Here is a 27,593-nt window from a genome sequence, read left to right as displayed (position 1 = left end):
TTCTTCCTTATAACAGAGCCCAATTTTATTCAGGGTGGCAATATGTCCAGCTGTAAGATGGTATTCCTCAGGCTCCTCTGATTAAGTGCTGGCCACTGATATACAGCAGAAATTGTTGGTTAAGACTTTTTCTTAAACAGAGACAGCTATAGCACATTCCTTTGTCCCTTTCCTTCTTTCTGCTGCCTAGAATGTGTGTGATGGCTGGAATGTCAGCATCAACGTTGGAGTATGAAGTGACCTGAAGGATAGAAACCATATGCTATGGATGGTAGAGCAGAAAGAAAGAGGCAGGTCCCAGAGAACATCATGGATTGACCACACTATCCAGGACTGCCTATCTTTGGGCTCCTATTATGTGAGAGAATAAATCCTTACAGTTTAAGCCCCTGGGGTCAGCTCTCTGCTCCTTGCAGCTGAATGCCATTCCTGTCTGATACAGGGGCTGTAACACTGCCCTGCAGTCACCCCTTTCTTAGAGAACCTTGGCCTGTGATTCAGGCAGCTGCTGCCAGGTTACAACACTGGGCAGCCTTTTCTGCCACAGACGCCACCTGTGTTGGCTCTTCTTCTGCCAAGCCTCCCTTTCTCTGTCCCTTTGTGAATCAAGGCCTTGACTTTACCCTCCATGTGACTTAGCAGAAGGGGGTGAGGAGCCAGATGCCAGCTCCATGGTATCTGCATGTTGGCAGCACGACTACCCCAGGATGGTCCTTTTCCAACCCGTTTTCCATTTCCCCTCCCACCAGGCAACTGGCTGCTCCTCACTCAGGAAAGGCTGGCGATAGCGGGACAGCTGCCCAGCCCTCGCCCCGAGCGTTTCCGCAGGTGGACTCGGGCCTCGGTCAGGCGTCGCCCTCAAGGGGCCCCGGACGTACTTGTGCAGGGCGTGTCCAGGGGGTCCAGGTCTGCCCTGTAGTAGCCGTTGCGGCAGACGCAGTTGGTGGCCCCTTCTGAAGTGGTCCTGCTGTTGATGGGACAGTGGGTGCAGGCCTCGTCCCCTTGGTTGGCCTTGAAGGTTCCAGATGGGCAGCCTGGGAGAGAAGACGGGGAGAGTCACTGGGGAAACTGGGTGAGGACTCAGAGAGGCCACAAGGCACAGAAAGACCATGCAGGCTCTTGGAGGGGCCACGGAGCGCCATGGAGGGGCCACGCAGCCCCACGGAGGAGCCATGCAGCATCACGCAGCCTCACGGAGAGCCACATAGTCTCACAGAGGGGCCACGCAGCCTCACGGAGGGGCCACACAGCCTCACAGAGGGCCACACAGTCTCACAGAGGGACCACGCAGCATCATGGAGGGGCCACACAGCATCATGGAGGGGCCACACAGCATCATGGAGGGGCCACACAGCATCACGGAGGGGCCATGTAGCCTCATGGAGGGGCTCCACAGCCTCATTGCTGGGACACCTATCTACTGAAGCTCTTGGGATCTCCAGGCTCCAAGGAGGCAGTCCTAGCTGTGCCCAGAAGGTTCCAGGCTACCTGGTTTCTTGTCTCTGCAGCTGTCTGTGGGTTCAGCTGGGGCCCTCATTAACCCTTCCTTGCCTCCTCCAGCCTGGCAGTGCCGCAGCTTCTAGGCTCAACCCTGATTCGGGCTGGAGACTTTGAGAGGTCTAGGTCAGCACCCACGGCCCAGTCTTGCTCACTAACGCCTGGCTGGGCTCTGACTCTCGTAACTAGATTCCTGAGTCTCAGATGATTGAGATGATTACACTACAGAAGAAAAGTTCTAGCACGGAGCAGGGCATGCAGAGAGGCAGTGTGGTGCAGCAGGAAAGAACGCTGGCTTTGGAAGTAGCAGACATGGGTTTGAGTCCCAGCTTGCCCTTTTACTAGCTGTGTGGCCCTAGAGAAGTGGCTTCACCATTCTGAGACTCAGTTTCCTTATTTGTAAAGTTATGAGTCTAAGGCCCATTTCTGCAGGCCATTGTGAGCGTTGGCACGGGCATGTAAGGTACATGGCATGAGGCCCTGCACAGTATAGGAGCCCAGTCAACAGCAGCTGTTGTTAGAGATGTTGGATCAATTTATTGAGATAAAGGGGGCCTGCAGTACCAAGGACAGCCTGAGGAGGGCAGTGTTTGCACTGGGCGGGCACGCAGCAATCTGGGCTCTCCCGGAGGCTTTGGCCATCTTCCCTGCTCTGGGGGGATGCTCAGGATTCGGGTTCAGGCCCTACAGCTCAGGGCATGGGCTTAGGTTCTACAGGAGGTGACTACGCCTGTGTGGCCCTGTGTGCAAATCCACCCTACCCTTCCTCCTGGCTGGGCTGGGAATCAGGAGGCCTGGGGTCTAGGCCCTGCCCCTTTCCTGGCTTCAGTTTCTCCTGCTTACGGGGTTCATAATCCCAGCTCTGCTGCGGTGCCTCGGGGGGAATCATACAAGGGGTAAGTGAGGAGGAAGACAGGGAAGAGCTTTGCAACCGGCAAGTCCCTCGTCGAGATCAAACACGGTTAAACTGTCCATAGGCCAGAGGCCCTCACCTGGATCTCATTCCATGCCCGCATGCTGTGTCACCTTTGGCAGGCAACTCCACCTCTCTGAGCATTCGTTTCCTCATATGTAAATGGCTAACATAAATTTCCCTAAATCATTTTTCCAGCCCCAGTGTTCAAGCTTATCTTCCAAGTCTTAGCAAACTGCCCTCCCCCCAACCCCTGAACCAGCTCCACTCTCAGAGACCCCACCCTCCTGGGTGCTCCCTCACTGGAGTTGACAGTGCTTTACCCCCTGCCATAATTATCCATCAAGGGGTCTCCTGGCATGCTCTTGGTTCCCCCAGGATTGGAGATGTGTCTGATTCACAGCTGCTTCTCCTGTGCCTAACACAGAACCTGGCACACAGCAGGCGCTCCATAAATACTCCCTGAAGCCGCCTGCTCAAGTGGAAAGAGCTTGGGCTTTGGAGATCCTGCCGGTAGAAAGGCAGGGAAGCACGGTGGTTAGCGTGCAGGCTGCCTGGCAGATCCCAGCTCCACCTGTGCCAGCAGTGTGACCCCGGGCAAGTCACTTAAGCTGTGTCCTATCTGTAAAATGGGGAGAGTAGTATCTCCCTCCTAGAGTTGTTGTGAGGATTACATTGGCTAATTGAGGCAAAAGTGCCTAGAACAATTCCTGGCACTATTAAGCTGTATCTGGTTCAAATACCAATCTGCTGGGTGACCTCAGACAAGTAGTTCAGCCTCTCTGAGCTGCAGTTTCTCATTGGCAAGAAAGCATCCACCCCACAAAGCGGCTGTGAGGGCTGCATGCAATGAACGGCGCCCGGCACAGGGTCGGGGAGGGGCTGCAGTTATAATCTCAGGGCTTGCTGGATAAAGTAGGCGCTCAGGGAACAAGCCAAGGACAATCCCCACCAGGGACGCTGGAAAACAGCCCCCCCAACCCCCCAGGCCCTACTTTGCCTGCCTTTCGGAGGGACTTTCAGAAGGTGACAACCGTCCTAATCAACACCACCCTGGCTGATGCCACCCTGACCAGGGCCTGTGGGGATCTCGGAGAGGAACTAGCTCCAGCCCCGCCCTTAGGGAGCTGCCAGTGAGGGAGAGACAGGACTTTGACACAACCAACCAGGCTGCGGTGACACCAATGAGGATGGCAGTGCCTCTGGGGAGTTACTAGCGCTTCCGCTGCGCAGATGGGGAAACCAGGGCTCCAGGGCGTAAATACGAGACGGCCAATGTTTCTGGGTACTTATTAAGTGCTGGTGCTGTTCTAAGGATTTAATCCATACTAACTCATCCAAGCCTCACCCAGCCCTATAATGGAGGTAATGTTGTCATCTTCAATTTCAGATGAGGCAACGAAAGTACAGGGGTGAAGCAGCTTTCCAAGGACGTGGGCTTAGAGCAGCAGAGCTGGGATTGGATCCCGGGTGGTCTGACTCCTGCGGCCACTGCCCTCACCACCACACTCTACTGCCTGTAAGTGACTTGCATTGCGTCAGCGGTCCATGAGTCCCGGGCAGGGCCTGCAGCTCCTGCTCTGGGTGCCCGTCCAGGGCTCTCTCCCCTTTGCTGCGATGGCTCTGGGGCCCCCGAGTCCTCCTGCCCTCCCCCTCTCTGCTTCCTCTTAGGCACAAACCTGTCCCTGCTGGCCGGGTGAAGGGGCAGGCCCACCATCCTGGCAGCAGTGTCCAGTCAAGACACGCAGGCTGCAGGCCTGGCTCCAGTCAAGCAGTCGACCTCTCTGAGCCTGTTTCCTCCACTGCAGGAGGGGAGCACAGGGCTCCTGTGAGGGTCTAGGACCAGCCTGACAGATGCCAAAGGGTTATGGCCCCAAGACCAGGATCCTCCTGGCTCCCTCTCGGGTGAGGGCCTGCCCAGCTTAGCAGGCCTCTTCCACCTGCTGGCGATTCCCTCGGCCTGGCTGGTGGGTGGCTGCCCACTCTCCCCTCTGCGCTGTGCCAACCCCTCCATCTGGACCGCCTTTCCGGCTGTCTTCTCCCGTCACCATGTCCTGCCCCCCTCTAAGAGTCCCCAGGCTGCCTCCTCCAGAAGCCTTTCCTCATTGGGGGTGCTGCCCACCCCCCTCGGCCCTCCCACTGGGCCTTCTGCGGTTTCTGTATCTATCTGCACTGTGCTTCATAAAACCTTCCCTTCTGTCTTGGGAGGTGGCATCAGTGTCCCCCCAGTCACCAGGAGCCCTCAGTGCCTCCTGCCTCCCCTCACCCCCTGCAGCCAATCAATTACCAGGCCTGCCCTCCTCAGCAGTGCCCCATCCTGGCTCTTCTTTGCCATCCTCCCACCCCTGCGGGCATCCAGAAAGCTCTTTCCGCCCACTCCTTAGCCTCTCCTGGCCATCTGGCCTCCTCCTGCCCATCCTCCAGAGCCAGCTTTCTAAAGTGCAGACCTTTCTGCGTCACTTAAACACCCACAGTGGCACAATGGAATATTATTCAGCCATAAAAAGGAATGAAGTACTGATACATGCTACAACATGGATGAACCTTGAAAACGTGCTTAGAGAAAGAAGCCAGACACAAAAGGCCACATAGTGTGTGCTTCCATTTATAAGAAAATGTCCAGAATAGGCACATCTATAGAGACAGAAAGTGAATTAGTGGTTGCCAGGGGCTGGAGAGAGCAGAGAATGGGGAGTGACTGCTAATGGGTAATGGAGTTTCTTTCTGAGGTGATGACAATGTTCTAGATTGTGATGATGGTTGCACAATTTTGTGAATATACTAAACATCACTGAATTGTACAATTTAAATAGGTGAGTTGTACAGTATGTGAATTACATCACAATAAAGAGGTTATTTTAAAAAAAAATCCACAACAGCTCCCCAGACTCCTCAGGACCCCCAGGACCCCATGGCTGGCACCTGTCCATCTCTCAGTGCCCATCACCCCATGCCTGGTCCCTGATGCTGCACACAGTCAACTTCGTACGGTGCCCGCCGCCAGGCCCACCTGCACCTCTGGCCTTTGTCCCTCCTGCTCTCACTACCTGGAAAGCCCTCCCTTTGTCATCAGGCAAACTCCTACAGCCCTTTGAGACTCAGCGTAGGTATCACCTCTTACAGGAAGTCTTCCCTGAGCACCCAAGCAGGGTTGAGGTACTTATCTTAATTACTTATGAATCTGTAAGTACCTGGCTGGACTGTGAACTCTAAATATGATGCCCAGTACCTGGTGGGTAATGGATGGATGAAGTGAGGGGCTGGGAGAACATTCAGTTCAACCACTTTATTGACATTTGAGGAAGCTGAGGCCCGGAGAGGAGCTTACACACACAGCTGTTTAGCAGCAGAGGCAGATTCTGAGCCCAGGTGGACTGTGTGCTGAGGCCTCAGCTCCCATCGGCCACCTCTTCTCCCACAGAGGGAGGTGTGGGCAGCTGCCCATGCACGGTGCCCGGCGCCCTAGGGGCCACGCTGACCCCAGCTTCTCAGCGAGGAAGGCACCCGGTCCTGCCAGCATCTGAGTCTCATGTACAGAAGTGGGACGGAAACAACGAGACCCGAAGACACAGACTCGGGCAGCTGCTCCTGTGGCAGGTGTGTGGATATAGACAGGTCCCCGCCCCAAGACTCAGTCTCCTCCACGGATACCCGCCTGGTATAGACGCGGTGGGCGCCTCTGAAGGGCCTCCCGGCTCCGGTCCACCCCCACCAATTCTCCGCAGTCGCTGGGGTGATCTGATCCGAGCGAATCAGACCCACATCACCCTGCGGAAACTCCCCAGTGGCTCCCCACGCCCCTTACAGTAACTGCACACACCTCGCCCTGGCCCACAGGCCTGCGGGCGGCTCTGCGGGCTTCTGCTGCTTCCGGCCACTCCCCTCGCTCACTGCGCTCCAGGCCATCGGTCGTCCAGCGTGTTCCCACCACAGGGCCTTTGGCCATGCTGTACCTTCTGCCTGGACGCTGTCCCTGCTCTTCCCACGGCTGATCCCTTTCATGCCTCAGGCCCCAGCTTCAATGCCACCTCCTCAGAGAGGCCCTCCCTGACCACCCTGGCTAAAGCCATTCTCTTGTTACGCTCCGTCTCAGTCTCTGCTTCCTTCATTGCCCCTCGTCATAATTCGTCATCATATTAGAAAAGAGTATACACACTTGTGTGCTGTCTGTCTCTTCCCTGCACTGGAAGTCCCTGGGGAGGGGAAGAGGAACCAGGTTTGTCTGGCTCTCATTGGTCCCCTAGCTCTGGGCAGAGTGGTGGGAACACAGTAGGTGCTCAATGTGTACTTGCTGAATGACCGAATATGCCCCTTACGGGGTGTCGTGAGAATCAGAGGAGGAAGTGGGTGAGAAGATACTTAGCCAAGTAAACGCCAGGTTGGTACCACATTATCACGTTGATTTCATCAGGCCGCATGGATGCTCAGATTCCTCTCCACTGCTCATTTGTTCTCCCCAGGGGCCTGTCCACTAGGGAGACCAGCTCATCCCAGTTTTAAAACTGGAAGTCCTGCCTCCCGGAAACGCCCTTGGTCTCGGGCAATCCTCCTGACGCTCCTCCAGCCCCATCTGTCACTTCTCTCTTCTGTTCGCAGTTCCCCAGATGCCCTGGCACATGCACTGGTCCTTTAGCTCCATGCCCTTCTCGCCCATGCTCCTGCCCCTGGGATTGGTGACTCTGACACATACGCCCCTGGGAGGCCTGCCCTCCACTCTCCACAGCGGACGACTCAGACCTCCACTGCTGCACACCAGACACACGCTCTGTAGGCCCTGGTGTGCTGGTAAATGGCTAGGGAAAAAAAGCCCAGACTTGTTGTGTTTGCCAATTTTTATGGTGTAAATGCTCCTACCAGGGCAAATTTCGAGCTACTGATTTGAGATAACTGAACACTGGGCTGGGGAGGAATGCCCACAGTCGGCTCTTGCGAGCCAAGCTGGCACAAACCAGCTCCATCCCCCACCAGACGTGACCCCGATGTGACTCATCTGTGTTCTGCCCACGGGTTGGTGAACCCTGGCTGGGGTAGGGGCTGGGTGTTTAATCTCCACATCACCAGCACCTAGTACAGAGTCTGGCACACAGTAGGTGCTCAGTCAATTCAGCGTGCTGAATGAAGGCAGGTCTGTCTCCCCAACTGGACAGAGCAACTCGAGGGCAGGGGCTGTGGGTCTGATAGATTAATATACAGAAAGTTTAGAACATACAGCAAGTGCTATATTAATGTTAGCTATTATTACACATCCAGTATGTCAGGACAATAATATTTCCCATTTATTATGTGCTTTCCAGGTGCTGGGCCCAGTGCAAATGATTTACAGGGATTCTCTCACTAAATCCACATGACCACCCACTGAGGTAGGTACCACTATCACCCCCATTTTACAGATGATGAAACTGAGGCTCAGAGGGAGTGAAGTGACCGCCCCAAGGTCACACGACTCCAGGTCTTTGTGGTTCCAGGTACGACTGGACAGAGAAATCATCGGGGGGCTGAATGTCAGGAGACCATCTTGTCAGGCCTACTGAGGGGACAGGGCTGGCTGTGGTCACTCAGCAAGCAAGGTAGAGGCAACCTGGGCCCCAAACCCAGGGCTTGGGGCCAAAGCAGCCAGCCGGCACCCACCTTCTGCAGACGCCCAGAGCCCGTGGCCAGGCAGCCCAAGGCAGGATGGCAGCCGGCCGGGAGGGAGGGAGGGAGGATTACGGGGAAACAGATTTTCTCCCCGCCTGCCCCCTGGGCTCCGGGGATAGGTGATAATTGACCGAGCGAGCCCCGAGTCAGGCCGAGGCAGGGCGCCATCTGGGCCTGGCACAGCGGGGCCGCTAATTGGCACCGGGTGATCCTCGAGGCCTCCGTGGCCGGCCTGCTGCTCTGCTGTCCCGCCTCCTCCCAGAGACTCCAGTTTAATCCCCACACCGACTGGTGCCACAGTGGAGTCGATGCTCAGTCAGGCCCAGTGTGCCAGGCCTCGGGGGTGGGGAAGGAGCGTCTCTGTCTTCCTGGGGTCCTGGAGACCAGAGGGCTCTGCCTGTGGTTCTGGGCAGAGGCAGGCTCGCCGCAGTCTGGCTCCCCGTCCCGAGAACCAGGGCAGGAGGTCTGACGAAACGACCTGGGCAGGAAGCGTGGAGCCGGCCGCCAGGGCTGAACCCAGGCCTGCCTCTTGCCAGCAGTGTGATCACGGGCCAGTGACGGATCTCTCTGTGCCTCAGTTTCCTGGTCTGTATAACAGGGAGAATGAGAACACTGAACTTCTATCTGTTGGGAAGATTCCACGAGTTCACACGGAGAAAGCGCTACACAAATGTCTGCGGTTATTATAATCATTCATTTTTGGCCCATCACTTGCTACGTGCTAATCCCTGGGGACACAGAGATGAAGATGTCCCTGCCCTCATGAGTGCGGCTCCAGGCGGGGAGATGGGGAGTTATGAGTTTATTCAACAGGCATTAGTTAAGCCCCTATTCTGGGCCAAGCACTGGGACATGGGGACAAAAGGCCCAGGCTCCGCCTGTGAGAGGCCACGACGGAGCAGGGGGCTGGCACACCTTCCTTTGACCAGGCCTGACTGCTGGCTGCCGGGGGCAGAGGGGCCAGGGAGGGGTCGAGGCTCAGCGGTGCCAGGTTTGAAGGGCAGCTGGCTCACTTTCCTGCCTTGGGATGGCCAGGAAGTTCTGGATTTGGGTTGGGGGGAGGAGTCTGGACAGAGGAAAGAGTCCTGGGCCCAGAAGGGGGAGGCTGGGGCTCGCCTGCCCCTGTGGCCACTGGCTCATTCTTGCTCTGTGAGCCTGGCCCACTTCCTGCCCACTCTGGGCACGGCTGGGACCATCTCCATGGCTGCTTCCAGCTGTGGACTCCAGCTGTGGACAGGCTCTGGCACCCACCCCTGGGCCCTCCGTTCTCCTTGAACTGTGGAAAAACCGATTGGTTTCAGGGGCCTGTGCTGTGCGTATGTCAGGGCCGAGCCTGTGGTGATCTTGTGGCTGGGCAGGCAGGGTTTCGGGGTCTCCCTCACGCGAAGTGGCTTTTGCATTTTGCACGCTTCCTGCTTTTGCTGCTGGGGTTAAGCCAGCGGAGTCGTCCCCCTGGGCCGGGCTGGGCAGGGTGCCTGATCCTCCGTGTCCTGGGCAAAGCCATGCTGGAAGCAGGCGGCAGGCTCCCCGCCTAGAAGGAGGAGCTGCCTCTCGCTGAGGGCCTACCACGCGCCCGCTGGGCTGGGCCGGGAGCCTCCCGAGCCCATAACCTCATTCGGTCCTCACATCACCCTGTGCACAGGAGGTGTTATCCCCACTTTGGAGGTGAGGAAATTGAGGCTCACAGAAAGGAAGGGCCTCGTCCAGTCACTCTGAGACTCAAGGGCAGAGCCTGTATCCTCTTTCTAACACCGGCCTCCGAGGCCCTCAGTGTCCCAGCTTGTTGAAGGGTGCCCCTCCTCACTCTCCCACCCCTTCCTCTCCCCTCTCCCCCCGGAGAAGGGGCCCCTGCCCGGCCAGGTTACCGCCAGGGAGCGCCTCAGTCATTCCCCTGCTGTGGTAGCTCCTACTGGACCACCCAGGGGATGTCAGTCATCCTGCCTCCCTCCCTCACATGCCCAGGCTCCCCTCCTGCCCCTGCCAGGACCCGGCTCTGTGGATCCCCACCAGCAGCTGGCAGGGCTACAGAAGTCAGAAGGCAGCGGCAGGAACTGTGTTAACACGTCTTCTCTCTGCCTGAGCGGGGAACCCGGGCCTCCCCAGGCCAGCCTCCACATCGGCCATCTGCCGGGTCCTCCTCTGCTCCAGACTCTTCGGTGCTCCCTCGGGCCTGTGGCAAGTCCAGCCTGCTTTGGCCTGCCCTCCATGGCCCACCTCGCTAGCCTCAGTTCCCACCACCCTCCCAGTGCGCCTGGGCCCCTGTCACAGTAGGCAGCTTCCAGCTCCCCACAAGCTGTGCTCGGTTCACCGCCGGGCCTTTGCTCAGGCTGTTCCCTCCGCCTGGCTAACTCTTTACTCTTCAAGTCTCAGCTCCAGCCCGAGTCACCTTTTGGTCCTTCTCCTAGGATGCCATGCCCCACCAGGGCTGGGTTTGGGGCTCTCTCCTGTGCTCCTCAAGCACGGGCCCTTCGCCTCCACCACTGCGTGATTATGCGGCTGTAACTGTCTGCCTCCCGCACCAGGCTGTGCGCCTAGGGACAGCAGGTACCCACACTGTCTGGCACCTCTCGGCCCTTGTTTGGCCAAGAGGTGATGGACAGGAGGCCTCAGGAAGCGTTTGTTGACTGACTGACTGAGGCTCAGAAAGATGGAATATTGTGCCGAAGGTCCCTCAGTTTGTTTGTGGACTGGAGATTTTGTTCTAGGCCTCTGAGCACCCCAGACCATGTCAGAGTCCCCAGAGCTCCCCCCTGTGCCCCCAGTAATGGGCCGTCAAGGCATCCTACTTCGTCCTTCTTGGCATTTGGTTAACATCTGTCCCTCCACCTCCCACCCTCCCACCTGCCCGACTACGAGCTCCATGAGGAGCCACCATACCCACCCTGTCCACCGAGGACAGGGTGTGTCGCACGGCACCGAGCAGGCCTCCGTGACACCTCATGGCCTGACAAGCTAGAAGACCTGTAGGTCCCTCGGCCCCAAGACCAGACTAACCAGAACTTTCCTGACCCCTGTGTCTCTTGACGTCTCCTCTCCAGTCGTGTGTGTGTGTGTGTGTGTGTGTGTTGGGCGGGGTGGGGGTCTCACAGTCTCCTGGGGAAGCCAGACCCTGAATCCCACAACCTGCAGAGGCGGGTGAAAGTGTCTCACGCCCGGCCCTCCCCGCCCCTGGATCCCACGTTAGGCCCCCAGGCCCAGCTCTGGCCTGCCTCCCTCCACGGTCCCCATGGTAGGGGCTGAGAGCTCCCGCCCGCCCAGCAGGCAGCCCCATTCCTCCAATTTCCTCCCAATTAATCAAGCTCTGAACTTTTTAATTATCTGCCTGCAGGGTGACTCCCCACTCTGGTGAAGCAATTAAGGACGCTTCCAAGTGCTGTGTGGCTGCCGGCAGGCTGCTCTGACCAGGCCCTGACGAGGAGGTGAGCGGAGGGAGGGGCTGGTGACAGGAGGGGTAGACAGGAAGTCCCCTGGGCCACGGGGCTGCAGGAGGCTGGGGTCTCGGGCGGGGCCGTTCCAGGGATCTGGGCCACACTGTCCAGGATGACAGCCCGCCCCCCCCATGTTCACTCAAGGCCCTTTCTCTGCAGCTAGACTGGCTTCACAGATCCCAGAGTCTCCACGTGCCGGGCGCTGGGTTAGGTGCTGTACAATCTTACTGCCTCCTCACCTTCACCCCGGGAGTAGGAAACACAATTATCTATTTTACAGATGAGGAAACAGAGGCTCAGAAACATTAGGCAACTCCAGAGACGCAGCTGGGATCTGAGTCCACATCCACTTCATTCTGTCCTCTCTTAAAGATCAGCATGGCCCCTCAATGTGCCCAGGGGCACTGAGGAAGGGGGGCGGGGCGGGGAAGCCCCTGGAGGAGATGTCACCCAAGCCTGAGACCTGCTGAAGAACACGGGGTCTCCACATGCAGGGCGGCCGGCGGGAGAGGGCATCGCAGGCAGAGGGCACAGCCTGAGCAAAGGCACCGAGGCATGAAACGGCATGGTGTGTGCGTGTATGGGGAGCTACAAATAGTTCAGGGTCGCTGAAGCGTGAAGTTCGAGGCTGGGGTTGGCGGGAGACGAGGCTGGAGAGGCAGGCGGGGTCTGAGTCATTGGAAGTCAGGAGAACTTGCATGAGCTTCTGGTCCAAGCTCCTCATTTTATGACCATAGAATACACACCCCAGACGGGGACAGTGACTTGCCTAAAGTCACACAGCAAGTTAGTGGTGGATGGAGCTGGGGCTGCAGCCCAGGCATCCTGCTGCCCAGATTGGAAGGGAAGAAAGAGGGGCAGAGGAGTGGCAGCTGTCAGATCTTTGCAGGAGCCTCCCCACTGGCTTCCTGGCCTTTGCCCTTGTGCTCCCACCTCCCCACTCCCCTCCAGTGCAGTCTGCTCTCAGCACATCAGCCAGAGGGATCCTGCAGAGCAGGAATCCGCTGTGTGTTGCTCCTCTGCTCAAAGGCCTTCAACAGCTCCCACCTTACTCGGAGTAAAAACCAATAGCCTACACAACCCCCTTTACCTCTCTGGTGGTTAAATTTATCCCTAAGTATTTTATTCTTTTTGATGTAATTGTATCCTCTTTACCTCTATGAACTCATCTCCTACTACCCTCCCTCTTGCTCACTCCACTCTAGTCACACTGGCCTCCTGGAGCACATTAGGCCTCCTCTAGCCTCAGGGCCTTTGCACGTGCTGTTTCCTCTGCCTGGTTCAAGTCCTAGCTCAGCTACCTTTTCACTATGTCCCTCTCTGAGCCTCGCATCCCTCATCTACAATTGGGGTTAATGATGCACACCCCATCCTCCTCCCTAGGCTAACACAGGAGCCTAGTGAGAAAATAGGGAACAGACAGAGCTCCACAAAAGCCCTCCCTCCAGCTTGAGGCTATCACTGCAATGGGGCTTGTAAAAGTCGTCACTGGGTCCTTGAAAAAAACAGGCCCTATGATGTGTAGTGGGCTCCAGGCCCCCAGACCTTAAGCTGGATCGACAGGCTGGAGCCTCCCAGCCTATAATCCCTGGGCCTCACAGATGCTGGAAAAGTGAGTGTTAAATAATAATTGTGATGTGCCCGAGGGGAAGCCGGATGTGTTCGGAAAGCTTGACACATCTGGCAGGGCCAGGCCCGAGTCCCCCGGCACATCTGGCTGCTGTATTGACAGGTGGTGTCGTGGGTCACTGAGGAAGGGCCTGGCGGGCCCAGTCCTGGTGCCATGACAGGGGGTGATGGCCGGATGGAGCTGGGAGCATCTCTCAAGCTGCCCACAGCCATAGTTCCCCTTGTGGCTCCCCGCTTCGGGCCATCCATCGTACCTTGGTGGCTGTGTTCTGAGAGGCCAACTTCGGACCCAGAACCTGGGCCGCCAGATTCCAGAGTCCCTGCCTCATTTTGTCGGCGCCAGCCGCCCCTGCTGGGGCCTGGGGAGCCTGGGAGGGGCCCCTCCCCTCTCCAGCTGGGGGTGCATTTTCGGGGTCACCTCATGTAGCACTTCCCCTTCTATGGGATCCAGAAATGTGGTCATCAGCTCCACCTGAAGGAGCCCCTGGGGCTGACTCTGGCCTCCTCCCTCCTCCCACCTGCCCCCTGAAAGCCATGGTCATTAATAAAGGACACAATTAGCTGTCAGCAGAGAACACGTCTGGAATTTTTTACCTGCTCGGTGAGCTCGGTTAAGGCAACAAACCCCTGGACCCCCCGGGGAAGCAGCTGCCACACACCTTTCAGGGGCCCCTTTGCCCGCGGCCAGGGCAGGAGGGGGCCTGTGACTTTTTCTGTGTTGGTTCCGCAGGCCTGGGCCTGCGCAGGGCAGTTTTTTCCAGGCTAATGGAGAAAGTGACAGAGTAAGAGAGATCTCCTGGCAGAAGTTGTTTTTTTCAACCCAACAGGCAATACAATTCAATACAATTTTCTCCCCCTTCCTAGGCCGACTTAAGTCTTTTAGAGCTAGGATTTGAGAGAAAAGATAGTTCAATTTCTCACTTTACGCCTAACATTTTACAGCTGGGGAAACCGAGGCCCAGGGCGGGGGAGTGACCTTGTGTGTGGCAGAGGGAAATACGCATGCTCCTTTTCTAGGTTCTATAGGGATCCCCTAGCTCGCTTAACGCAATTAGAATTTGTAACGGAAGTCCGCAGGAATGTCTCCCAGGTCCCTGATGGTCGTTCTCCACGCAACGTCGAGTCCTGACTCTGTGCCGGGGCCGGGGGTCAGCGGGGAACAACGAAGACGTGATCCCTGCCCTCATGGAGCTGGGGGTCCAGTGAGAGCGACAGAGGGAAAAAGCAATGGGCAAGCACAGGCACTATGCACGATTAGCGACGGCCACGAGGGAGACAGCCAGGGCCGAGGCAGGGCCGTGGGGTCACCCCAGGGAGTGTGGTCAGGAAAGGCCTTTCTGAAAAGGTGGCATTGAAAGGGCAGTCCCGGGGAGAAGACCACTGGGCCGTGCGGGCACAGTATTTGCATAGGTGGTACTGGCACAGCGCTGCAGTTCCCGCTCAGTGTGTGGGGTAGGAGCGGACACTCCCGGGCCCCTGATATCCAGCTGCTCGGCCCCAGCTGTCTACGACCCCGGATGACACTCCTGTGCCCGGGAAGGCACTTCCTGCCTGGGCACCTTTGTCCTGACGATGCCACAGGCTGGGATTTGTCACCCCTATTCTGCAGAAGAGAAACTGAGGCTCAGAGCAGCGAAGCGCCTTTCCTGGGACCCCAGACTCAGGACCCAGGCCTCCATCACCTGCCCCTCTCCCTGCCCTTCTGGGTGCTTTCCAGAACCACTGCCTCCCCCAGGAACCCGAAAGGTTGGTCTGTGACTTGGTGCTAATGACCAACCTGGTGGCCTGTGACTTGAATGCTAATGACAATCCCACTCAAGAGGCCCCGGCATTTGGCACCTCAAGGAAAAGGGATTAGGAAACACAAATAGGGAGGAGGGGAGCTTGCCCACCTTCACACGGAGGCTCCTGGTTTGGGGGCCTGCAATTGCTCTCGCTCCTAGGGGTCCAGAAACTGTCGTCCTCCTCCTGTCGGCTTCTGGGGAGCAGGAGTGGGCCTCAGCTAACCCAAACCATAAATCAAATGCACAAGATGTGGCTTGGCAGCCATCCCAGTGAAAAAGATCTGGGGGTTTGAGTTGACCACAAGCCAAAAGCTGCTGAAAAAGCCAATGTGGTCTTAGACTGTAAGAGTAGAAGGAGAGTGACAGCCCAGCATCCTCCCTGCTGCTCAAGCAAGGGCAGTTTTGAATTCCACATTTTAAGGAGGTCCAATGAGTGACAGGGGACAGGACACCTCAGGCCTCCAGCTTGTCTTCTATCTGCAGCCATCTCTGGGTGGTGCTGGAGGAGCGTGGAGTGAGGTCTCAGGTACAAACTCTCCTGGCAGCATTTTCTAGGCACACAGCAAAGTTCCCGAGCCCCACTTGCTCTAGAGCATTCTCCCGTCTGGATCCCTGGGAAGTATGGATTCTTTCCTTAATCTTGCTCAGCTCTGCCTCCATGTCCTAGCCCTCCTGGACACTGAGGATTTGAGATCATATGTGTGGTCTCACCAGGGCCTGCTTGATTTGAGGACAGACTTAACAACAAAAGCCCATCAGGTTTTTTCTAAGTAAGACTTTGTGCCCAGCTCTCTGTTGGGCACGAGGTACAGAGTGGAATAAGTCATTGCCTTGAGGCTCACTGTCTAGAAGAGGACAGTGAATATGATCAGCTAGGGTATCAAAGAGGACTTTCCAGAGGGGGCCCATTTGAACTGGGCATTAAAGGATGAATAGGAGTCCGTCAGGGCCAGAAGAGACGAAGGACATTTCAGGCAGACGAACAGTGTGTGCACAGGCATGCAGGGTTGGAGGGCGGGGCAGGGTGGCTGGAGCATGGGGTGTGTGGGGGAAAGGGTGGGACACAAGGCAAGAAAGGTGATCCGCGGTTCCGTCACTGTGGGCTTTGTGTGCTCAGTGATGGAGTCTGGGGTTTTATTCTCTAAGAGCAGGGAAGCCAGTGGTGGCCCTGTGCCTGCTCAAATGGCCACAGAGCCCTGGTGCCCTCAGCCCTTTTCTCCCAGCAGCCTGCCCAGGCCTCAGCCTCCTCAGAGTCCAGCCCTCCTGCTCTGGCCTTGGCTGGCCTACTCCCCAGTCTCAACTCCTTTCCCTTCTCTCTGTTTTCCCCAGATCTCGAGCCTTTCCTCCTGTGTTGTGACCAGTCCCACTTCTTCCACCATTAAAAATGAACTGAGCTATTAACAACAGCAGCCACCATCCATCTCTATTGACTACCTACTGTGTGCCAGGCTGAGGGCTTTACTGGGGGGCCGTGCATCACAGTGGTTAGGCCCTGCCCTTGAACCCTGGCCCTGCCACTAACCTTGGGCAAGTTACTCAACTTCTCTTTGTGCCTCAGTTTCCTCATCTGGAAGATGGGTCTATTAATAGGACTTATCTTGTGAAGATTCAGAGTTAATACCATCGAGTGTGTGAGCTTCCATCAACAATTCTTACAGCAATTCTGTAAGGCAGGTACCATTGATATTCCCATTTATAGAGAAGACAAGGTTTTGTGAGGATAAGTAACCCGCAGGCAGTTACTCGGTCAGAGCTGGGAGGGGAACAGTGGAGCACTACAGCTGAGGCCCAAGGCGGGGTCTGAACTACTCTCTCACAAGGCCTCACCTCTTCCAGCCTGTGCCTGGGCTGGGCCTAGGGACCCAAAGTTCAGGGGGCTCCCAGCCTGAAGGGGAAGATGCCTGAGTAAATAGGCAGTTTCCAAAGAGTGTGATCAGTGCCAGGGGATGCACGGGGGAGGAGGTGCGGGGCCTGGGAGCCCAGTGGTGGGACCCTGACTTGGTTGTTTCCTGGAGGTGATAACGCTGGAGCCGTTGTGAAAGACAAGGACAAAACAAAAGAATGAAAGGCGGGGCATGCTGGGCAGAGGGAACAGCTCATGCAAAGGTGTGGAGGTGGGAACCACAGCGAGGCTGAGGACCTGCAGCTGGAACCCCAAGTCTGTGAGTGTGGGGGTTCAGGATACGAGGATGGACGGCAGACGGGGTGGACAGCCATGAGCCTCCCGCCCAGCACCGGACGACGTGTCGGTGCCTCTGTCTGCAGATCAGACAGCTTGCCCACGGCATGACAGCCTGTGAACCCAGAGAGAATCGGGAAGAAGCCTGCCCAGGCCCTGGACTGGAACATTCTTGGATCATAAAGTCCCCTCTAGCAGAGCAGAGACCTGGGGCTCCGAGCCTCCTCTCAGGGGCTCCTCTGAGTCTAACTGATCCCAACTTGACCAGGGATCGATGCCTTCTTAAAAAGTGACTTTAAAAACACCCCAATCCCCAAGCTTACAAAAATCCCAGATCTTTTTGGTTTTAAAGGGTCAAAAGTTGAAAATTAAGAGCCAATAGCAAGATCTGCAGCACAAGTGATCTTCGGCCAACAGCTGGGATACTTCATGACAAACTGCCCAGACACGGTCACTTGAGAGCCATCACCTTTAAATGGCACTTCAACCTTCCCCTAAATGTCTTCTTTATTTGAACAGTGTGTTTATGAGCCTGGGCTGCTGTTCTCAGCTTGTGCTTTGGTTTTGTAAAAGAGAAGGAAACAGAGAGAGACAGACAGACATCAAAGCAGAGCATGATGACAACCCTCTAATCTCATAAACTCTTCCCTTATCTCGTCCTTATAAAAATGGGGAGGCCTGGTTGTCGCTAAAAGTGGCTCTGAAAGCTCATAAACTTGACAAGCACTTTGCTCTAGCACCCACAGGGAAGGACTCGAATCCTTGGGCAAACTAGAGATGAAGGGAGGAGAGGCAAATTCTGGTGACGGGCAGCCTGCAGAGAAAGCCCACGCCATCACCAAGTGAGGGCTTGAGAGCACAGCTTCCTCGCTGACTTTCTCTGACCTCATGGCAACCCTGCTCAAGAGAGCCTCCTTAGTTACGAGAGAGGTCAGAACCAATATTTTCACATCTGTAATCTTCTGATAAATAGCAGCTCACACTTAGAGGTTACTCTGGGCCAGGTGCTATTTTAAGTGCCTTATGTGGATTAATTCACGTAATCTCAAATTATACTATAATTATCCTCGTTTACAGGGGATACAGGCACAGAGAGGTAAGTCACTTGCCCCCAACATCACTGATTCCGAGCAGGGATATAAGCTGAGATGGAAGCCATGTGCTCTCTCTCATTCACTGCTCGCCCATCACTCCGGGGTCGGGCTCCAGGCTGGGTGGGGGATTAACTCAGCTTGGTCATTTCCTCTCCTTTCATCACAGCATCCTGATGAACTCCTGGCCCTGTTTTACAGCCGAGGAAACTGAGGCACAGAGCGGTTGAGTGGCCTCCAGCCACGCCAGGACTCAGCCCCCAGATCTGACCAGACAGAGAGCCTCCCAGAAGGCTGGGATCCGTCAGGATCCCGAGGATTAGAATCTGGTGGCCCCGGGCTGCAGGCTCTGTCTACTCCACTGGGCTTGGAGCCCTTTTCTGCACCTGAGGGCTCTGGAGCCCTGCCTGTGTTTGTCTCCTCAGAGAGGCAGTACAGAGCAGTGGTTAGTCCTTGGGCTTAACCCAGCTTCAGCACCTCCTAGCTGGGTGACCTTGTGTAAGTCACATAACCTCTCTGTGCCTTTTGTCATCTGCAAAATGGGGCTAATAACGCTATCTCCCTCCTAAGATTGTCAAGAAGATGGTTAACCCACGTGAGGCACTTAGAACACTGCCAAGTGTGCAGGAAGTGCTCGTGAAGTCTTACATGTTACTATTGCTGTGGTCTCCTCTCCTTGGGAGTTTGCTCTGCACCCTGGACCCTGCTGTCTAACCGGACAGCCTCCTGAAGCCCATGCATTATAGACACTTGCCTGGCCTCCTGCCAGCCCTGTCCCTGTAGAGAAAGCCGCACTCTGGGTTCAAATCCCAGCCCCAGCCCTTCCTGGCTGAGGCCTTTAAGCATGTGAACACCCCTCTTTGAGTCTCTGTTCTCTGGTCTGTAAAACAAGGGTAATAACGCCTGTTTTAACAACACAGCAATAAGAGCAGGGACTCACACTCAGACAGATCTGGGGCCCTACTTGCTCTCTGCATGACCTTGGGACACCTGCTTGAACCCCTGGGGCCTCAGTCTCCTCAGCTATAAAATAGGGACACTTCCCTTTAGAGTTTTACACTGCGAGGACAAAATGAGGCGACAGCTGGACCATGTGCCTGCGGGGGCTCATTCAGTGGCTGTAAGTATTACTCATTTCTCCTTGTAGGGATCATTCATTCCACAGACGTGAAGCCCTACTATGTGCCAGGCAGTGTTCTAGCTGCCGGGGACACAGCAGCAAACCAGACAAGCTAGGTCCCTACTTCTAGAGCCTATAATCAAATGAGGAAGATGGACGATTAACAGATATCAAATAAATACAGGGTGATGTGCTAGAGGATACAGAGGGGGTGACTGCTCTAGCTGGGGTGGTCAGGGAGGGCTTCTCTGAGGAGGTGACTTGTGAGCTGAGACCTGAAAGACAAGAAGGAGCTGGCTGTGGGGAGAGCACGGGGAAGAAGATTCCAGGCAGAGAGAACAGCACGTGCAAAGGCCCTTCCTCAGGAGGGAATAAATAATGTGTTTGAGGAGCTGCAGAGGCCTGTGTGGCTGGAGAGGGGTGAACAAAGGGCCAAGTGGGAGATGGAGGCAGAGCGGGAGGAAGGAGCTGGAAGCTGCAGGCCCCATGGGCACAGAAAGGAGATGCAGATCGACTCTAAGTGTGATGAGAAACCACTGGGGGGTGTTAGGCAGGGCTGTGAAATGGCCTGTGATTGGAACAGGTCCCTCTGTCTGCTGCGTGGGCATGGACTACTCGGGAGCAGAGCGGCTGCGCCGTGGGCCAGGCGGCGATGATGGTGGATGGCCCGGCAGTGACAGTGAGGGTGGAGAGAGGCAGTGGGGTTTAACGAGGACCAGTGAGCAGCTTCTTCTGCCTCTGGTAACACCCCACGCGAACGGGAGGGGTGAGAGAGGAGATGCCAGGTTCTGCTTCTGCGAGGGAATAAAGTGATTCCTTCAGAGGATTTCAGGATTTCAGCAGTGCCTTCTCCCCAAGGACTCTCAATCAGCAAGCGGACTGCCCACCGAGAGCCGGTAATTAGGCTTCTGGGACAGGTGCTCGGGGGGGGGCTGGCAGTGCCTCCTCTCCGGGCCGCGTGGAGCCTGTGGCCACGCTGCTCCTTGGCAGACAGTTGAAAGGGAAGAAGGCTGCTCCGGGCAGCTCCTTGCTCCATTTATAGGGCCCTCCGCTTGCCCCTTACCCGAGCCCAGGCGTGTGGCTCCCCAAGCTGCCCCCAGCCCCACAGGACCCCTGCTCAAGGTCTCAGCTCTCGCCCAGCTGCTGGTGTCTGCCCTCTGCCCCCCGCCGCATCTCATTCCCTCTGAACTCAGCTCACGCTGGGAGAGGCCAAGGACGCGTCTTTGCCAGGGAATCAAAACGTTCCACTGTCTGTACCCTGCATGCATTAAACGGGCTCCCTCCTGGAGACGCCAGGCCTCCATCCCGGGAGTTAATCACATGGTGGCCATCTCAGCCACTGGGCAGGCGGGGAGGGGTGACCGTGGGGCTGACAGGGCACGGGGCTGCCATTCATATCTCCCATGGCCTCCGACTGCTCCCACCTTCAAGACTGACCCACCTGCTCCAGACACCAGCCTGTAAAACCCAACCTTCCAGAACCACCTCACCTCCTGCTTCTGTGTGTCCTGAGGGTGGCCACGGGTGCGCCTCACGACAACCTGTGAGGGACTGTTATCATTGTTCCCCCTAGTGCTGACGAGGAAAGCGAGGCTCAGAGAGGGAAGTGGCTGCCTGAGGACACACAGATGGTGGTGGCAGGAGGGGGGAGTTCTCCACCTCCGGCTTGGAGTTGAGCATGGTCTCCTTGGCCCCGGGCCTTCTCTGCCACCCAGTTCCCTCCTGCTCCACAAGGACTGACATGACAGCAGCAGGCTCTGGCGAAGATCAGACGAGTAACCCGCAAGGCCATTTACTGGTAGTGACAGACAAGAATGGACAGCAAAGCACGTGTCCCGAGCGAGCTGTAAAACTGACCGTGAGAACATCCACCTAGATATGACACCACCATCTTAGATGCTGTAGGCCCTAACCCACGCCCTCTGACCTCTGATACCGTTATCAGAGCTGTCACGCTGCCCTAAGGGTTGGTGGTGTGCAGATTCATTCATTCGTTTGTTTGTTCATTCATTCATTCCACAGACACTGATTGAGAACCTGTTCTGTGGCAGGCACCTTGCTGGGACAGAAAGATATCAGCATTTCTGCCCCTAGTAACTGCCACCCGGTAGTACAGCTCTGTCTTTCCACTCGACTGTGAGCTTCTCAGGTGGTTAAGAGAGCAGCCTTGGGAGTCAGACCACGTCCCAGCTGTGTGACCTTAGGCAACTTACTTCACCTCTCTGTGCCTCAGCTTCTCCATAGGAGACGTGGGGATAATAGCAATGCCTATCACATAAGGTCACTGTGGGGGTTAAATGAGTTAATATGTGTGAAGTGCTTAGCTCTGTTCTTCCACATTCTTAAGGATATGTAGATTTTCCCAACCAAGGTCTTCCTGTCCTGATGGTCACCACTGGGTTTCATTTCTAACAACTGTGTCCCAGGCTCCCTCCTCTTTTAAGTATCCTGGCAGAGAGCATGCAAAATTCATTTGTCAGGAGCTATCTGTTGAGACTGTCTTTACATTTGTGCTTAAAGTTATCATAATGCCTTCAATAAATATTTTTTTGAATGCCAGGCACTGTTCTAGGGGCTTTAGCTGCATCATCTTATTTAATCCTCATATCATCCCTATGAGGTTCACACTATTTTCCCCGTTTTGGAGAGGAGAAAACAGGCTTAGAGAGGCTGCATGACCATCCATCCATCCATCCAACCATCCACCCATCCAACCATCCACCCATCCAACCATCCCTCCATCCAACCATCCCTCCCTCCATCCATCCATCCATCCACCCATCCAACCATCCACCCATCCCTCCCTCCATCCATCCATCCACCCATCCAACCATCCCTCCCTCCATCCATCCCTCCCTCCATCCATCCATCCATCCACCCATCCAACCATCCACCCATCCCTCCCTCCATCCATCCATCCACCCATCCAACCATCCCTCCATCCATCCATCCCTCCCTCCATCCACCCACCCACCCACCCATCCACCCATCCACCCATCCATCCACCCATCCATCCATCCACCCACCCATCCAACCATCCCTTCATCCATCCATCCCTCCCTCCATCCATCCACCCACTCATCCATCCACCCACTCATCCACCCACCCATCCATCCATCCATCCATCCATCCATCCATCCACCCACCCATCCATCCATCCATCCATCCATCCATCCATCCATCCATCCATCCAAGATTTACTGAGTACCTATCATGAACCAGGCAGATACTGTGTCAGGGCTAGGGTCAAGTCTCAGCTAGTAACAAATGAGACCCAGTTCCTGCCCCATCAGGGCTTCCAGTTTGCCCAGGGAAGGCCAACCTACATTAAATAATGAGCAGTATGATGAGGGCCACAAGTGAAGGAGTGCAGGGTACGATGGGTGAGTTCAACAGGGGCCTGACAGTGTATGTTGCTGGGCTTCAGCCCTCTAGGAAAGCCAGCCTAGAAACTTCTCCTTCTATCCCTAAGCCACTCCTCCCAAGTCCCATATTTGCCTCTTGTCAACACTGCAAACTCCCGTTCATCAGGGTAGGTGGCCCCTCCTATGATACCTTCTCTTCATCTCACAGGCCATAGATGTCATTCATCCCCAGAGAAGCGAATGTATCTGGACCCTATTCTGGACCTCACATTTGTCACTTGTTTACTGGCTGAGTGCTGAGTGCAATGCCCCCTCCTTTGGGAAGTCTTCCTTAACCACCACAGCCACCCAACCCAGTGTGTGAACAGTCAGGTTGCTGTCTTCTCCAAGTTCCCACAGGAAATCATTTACATCTCCAACGATCTCCTCATGTCATAATGATTTCCCTTTTGACTTTTTTCCCACTAGACCATGAGCAGAGATTCATCTCTGAACCTAGTACAAAGCTGAACACATGGTGGGTACTCAATAAAAGTTGGCTTCAGGAATAAACGGAGAGGCAGAGTGGGTGAGAAAACCCGGGTCTGAGTCCTCGCATTGATAAATCTGGCCAATGGCCTTGAACAAGGCAAGGTTAGGATTTAGGGTTGGCACACAAATAGTCTCGTCTCATCCTCCCACTTCAATCAATTGATTGGTAGCTGCCTAGAGTGTTGTGTTGAGAAGGATCCTCAGGCATCATCTGGGTTTAGTGGGAAGAGCATCATGATTGACTTGCAATGTCTGCCTTGGATTCAGGAGAGGAGAGGAATGGGGGCTCTCATTTCTGACAGCCTGGGACAGTCATTTTCCTCTTTAAGGCTTTGTCTTTCCCATCTACAAAATGAGGAGGCTAGACTTAATTATCTGACACGCTAGGATTCAGAGCCCCACAATCCTCCTCGGGGATGATTTTTCTTTGGGGACAGGAGCCACCTGCTAGCCTAGCCCAGGGCTGGTGCTGATGAGTAATCCCACCCGGTCATTGTGAGACTGTAGGGAGAACGGGGCTCATTGTCCCGGTTTGATGCTAGGAAAGTGGGACTACGAGACAAGTGAATGAGGGCTCATGCCCAGAGCCACGCAGAGCCCACACTGCTCCCTGGTCCTCTGACTCCCGGGCCAGCGCTCCCGCCCCTGGCTAGCCGCACGAACCCATCTAAACAGATATTCCCCTTACGTCAATCAAGAAATGGTCCTGATCACCAGCATTTGACTCCTCAAAGCATTTTCATATTCATTATTGCACTTGAGCTTCACAAGGACTCTGGCGAGAGAGGGGTGACCGTGGCCCTCAGTCGGCAGACTTGGACACTGATGCTCAGAGAGGGCGTGTGATTTGCTAGGGTCACACAGAGCTGGGACTCAAACCCAGCTCTTCTGGTCCCAAACCCCATGCTCTGTCCACCGAACCAGCTCCTATGTTCCCCTGCACGTCCTCTTTCCTCACGACCACCTCTGCTTTACAGGAAAGATGAAAGAGCAGAGACATCAAGGGGATGTTCAGGAGCCAAGCTCCCCTCTCCCATGAGGCCAAGCCCCACCTTGGGCCACCTCTTTAAGGGAGGGGCCTTGAAGGGGAGAGAAGGGGTCATAAGACCTGAGCAGCGGGGCGCCAGCTGGACCACAGGCCTCCCAGGTCTTCTCCACGACCCCGGCCTGGGCTCACACCAGCTGGGTAAACAGGAGCCAGCCCCTCCAAGGACGGGGGGCATTCCTGCCCCTCTCAGATTGCCCATCTGTTGCTAAGGATTCTGGGAATGAGGTGGGGAAAGCTAAGGTCAGAAGCTGACCGGAGCAGCCACACAGGACTGGTCTGGGACTGCCCTCAGGAAGACAGAGATGACCCGGAAACAGATGGGAAAATGGCTGGACCTAGTCTGGCATCTACCCTCTCCCCTCCCCCCAGCTTCATGGAAGCCTGGTTCCATCTTATTCTAAACACTCTGCCACTCTGGGTACGTTACTTGGTCTCCTGTGACTCAACTTTCCCACCTGCAAAATGGGCCTGGGGACAAATACTTCAGGACTAGAGAAACTCTTTTTTCTCCCATCTGCACCCTCCTTCCAGAGACCCCATCCCTCCAGAAGCAGCTTCTAAAAACTTGTGACTCTGTAAACATCACATCGCCCCCACCCCACACAGCAGCTGACCAGACCAGGGAAGGCAGGTGTCTGTGTGTGTGGAATCACATCAGTGGGTCTCTCGCCCCTGACTCTGGAGATGGTCCTAGACAGGGACTTGGGGATCCCAGGGCCCCTGTGACCATGGGAAATCCATTTCCTCTCTTCAGGCCTTGGCTGCTTCCTTCGTAACACCTGGGAGTTGAGGATAATCAGCCCCTTCTGGTTGGGACATCTTTTGAACTTTCCCACCTCTGTGCCTTTGCTTACCCAGCGTCCCTCATCTCTGCATGCTCAAATCTAGCTCAGAAGCCCCCTTTTCTGTAATGCCTCCCTGGTCTTGCCCCAGCCCCCCAGAACTTCAAGGCCTCTCTTCCCACCTTCTGCACCCCCACAGGACTTTATATCTCTGAGAACACGAAAAATACCCTTTAAAGCAGGGCACTGTCTTATCTTTCTCAGTCTCCAGTGCCCAGCACAGGGCCTGGAGCATAGCAGGTGCCCAATATGGGTTTGTTCACTGGACAGAAGAAATGAGCAAGAGGGCTGGTCACACCCCTCCCCGACCCTAGGTGCAGGGGACACTGCAGCTCTGAAATCCACTCACTTTCTTGATACATACAGAAAAGGTGAGACAAAATGTGAGCCCAGGCAGAGAGGGCTCAGGTTTTCAACCACCTGGTAGGACCTGAGGTTGCAGGGCACACGAGGGCCCCTAGAAGGTCAAGTCCAATTAACGGCTGGCTATCAGACCTTAGCTGGCAGATCCCTGACCCAGCAGCAGGCATCACACACCCCTGCTGCTTGCAAGGATAAAAACTCCCAATGCAGAATATTCTACGGATCCATGTACCACTGAGGCACCTCTCGCAAACCACAATAGCGGTCTTCCTCCAGTGTTTTCGAAGAAAGGGAAAATGGGGACACGCAAGGTGGCCTCGACTCCCTGTCTAGTTCTGGATGTCCAGAAAGATGTCTGGTTCATCTTTCACCCCGAGTGTCTGGTGCAGAGCAGGACTCAGCGAGCCTGGGGAATGAGTGGCTGACCCCCCACCCCGGCACGCAAGCCGAGTTCCCAGCACACCTCCCCTCGGACACACACTCTCTGTGGAGTGTAGACGATCAGAAGGCTTCGAGGAAATCAAAAGCAGCTACTCAGGAAAGGCTGGGGCCCCGCTGGAGAGGCCGCTCTGCGGGGCCGCTGGGCCCCCGGGCCGGTGATTCATGTCTCGCTTGCTCGGGGTGGGAGCGCAAGCCGAGTATGAGCTGAATTCATAAGACCTTCTCTGTTTTATCTCACAGATGTTTCTGGGATGGATGTGTCAAGGAAAAAAAAAGGCTGAAGTTGAAAAATTCCAACTCAGCACATGTCCTCCAGCCCTTGGAGACGTGACAAGGGATTAAAATGCCTTTTCTGCTCATTTGCCCAGCATCTCAGGAGAAAGCTCAACTGCATCCCCGTCAGGGCTGTTCTGGGCACCTGCTGGCAGCGACGACGACGTCCTCGTTAGCCCGGCTTTCCTTCGGAAACAAGCTCGCAAAAGTCGCATTATGGGGACGTCTGTGAACGCGTGTGGTGTCAGGCACCCTTCGCTGTGTCTCCAAACCTGTTCCCATGTATAATAAAAGCTAACTTCTGAGTGCTCACTGTGTGCCAGCCCGTGCACCAAGCGCCATTCATTTTATCCTCACAACCCAATGAGGTCCATGTTCTCATGACCCCATTTTCTAAATGATTTGCCTACATGTATGAACACAGGCTCACGCTTGTACATTACTACTTGTGTGTACAAAATGTGCTCGTATGTACAGCTGAGCCTTTCTCTGTACATCCATATGCAAACAGATGTACACGTGTCCATGTGTCTCTGTACAGACATGTACATATATATGTGGGTACACGCCCTCACGGTAAGTCCTTATTCACAATAGGGACTATTTATTGAGCTCATTCTGTGTGAGAGGCTTTACCGCTATTACTATTCTTTATGTCATCACTAATCCTGTAAGGCAAATGGTATTATCTATATCAGGGGTCAACAAACTACAGTCCGCAGGCCAAATTCGGCCCGCCACCTGTTCTGAAAATAAAGTTTTATTGGAACACAGCCATGCCCATTTGTTTATGTATTGTCTATGGATGCTTTTATGCTATAATGGCAGAGTTCAGTCGTATATTAACTCTTTGCACCTTTACAGTTTGCTGACCACTAATCTGCATTTTTCACAAGAGGAAACTGAGACTCAGATGGGTACTTAATTGTCCAAGTCATGCACCAGGGAAGTGTTTAGTTAAACACCTGGCCACACACCAGATGCCCTCGCACTTCTGGGAGTCTTGGTGGGTGTTAACTGCAACAGTGCCCACACACTTGTCACTCTCTGTCCTGATGTGCTTATATACCTGGGGAAGGTCCGTGGGTCTGTATGACCCTCTTTGTGTGAGAACATCAGAAAAAAACGTGCAGTTTTTATTTGTTAGGATCAGGGTTCTTATTACTTAGGTCATTCGTCTAATAATTTTTGTCTACTTAGTCAATCAATTTCTCAGAAACCTATGCTAAAATATCTCACTACGAATGTGGATTTGACAATTTCTTCTTGCAAGCGTATTGGAGTTTTTTTTTTTTTTTTTTTTAAGTGTTTTGAGACTATGTTGTGAGCGCATGCAAGTTCAGGATTATTACATCTTCCTGGTGAATTATTCATTTTGCCATTAAGTATTGACCCTCTCTGTCCCCACAGAGGGACCCCTATGTGTCCCCCTTAAGACCTTGTCTTAAGGTC

At 55.1% G+C, this 27,593-nt stretch overlaps 1 protein-coding gene and 1 long non-coding RNA gene across 5 annotated transcripts in view; one reads left to right on the top strand and one right to left on the bottom strand.

Moving 5' to 3' along the window:
- EPHB2 (EPH receptor B2) overlaps positions 1 to 27,593 on the bottom strand; it is a 183,304-nt gene that overhangs the window by 41,531 nt on the left and 114,180 nt on the right. For all 4 annotated transcript variants that reach the window (XM_058553178.1, XM_058553180.1, XM_058553181.1 and 1 more), the window contains exon 4: positions 879 to 1,034. In XM_058553178.1, the coding sequence (XP_058409161.1) occupies positions 879 to 1,034 (156 nt within the window). The remainder of the gene's footprint in view (positions 1 to 878; positions 1,035 to 27,593) is intronic.
- On the top strand, positions 3,751 to 26,303 carry LOC131412933 (uncharacterized). The gene is made up of 4 exons (XR_009221878.1): positions 3,751 to 3,929; positions 7,705 to 7,770; positions 11,376 to 11,466; positions 26,109 to 26,303. It is a non-coding gene; the product is annotated as an uncharacterized LOC131412933 (long non-coding RNA).

This window comes from Diceros bicornis, chromosome 13, assembly GCF_020826845.1.
Source record: "Diceros bicornis minor isolate mBicDic1 chromosome 13, mDicBic1.mat.cur, whole genome shotgun sequence".
Classification (NCBI taxonomy): Eukaryota; Metazoa; Chordata; class Mammalia; order Perissodactyla; family Rhinocerotidae; genus Diceros; species Diceros bicornis.
This window is presented reverse-complemented; position numbering and strand designations above follow the sequence as displayed.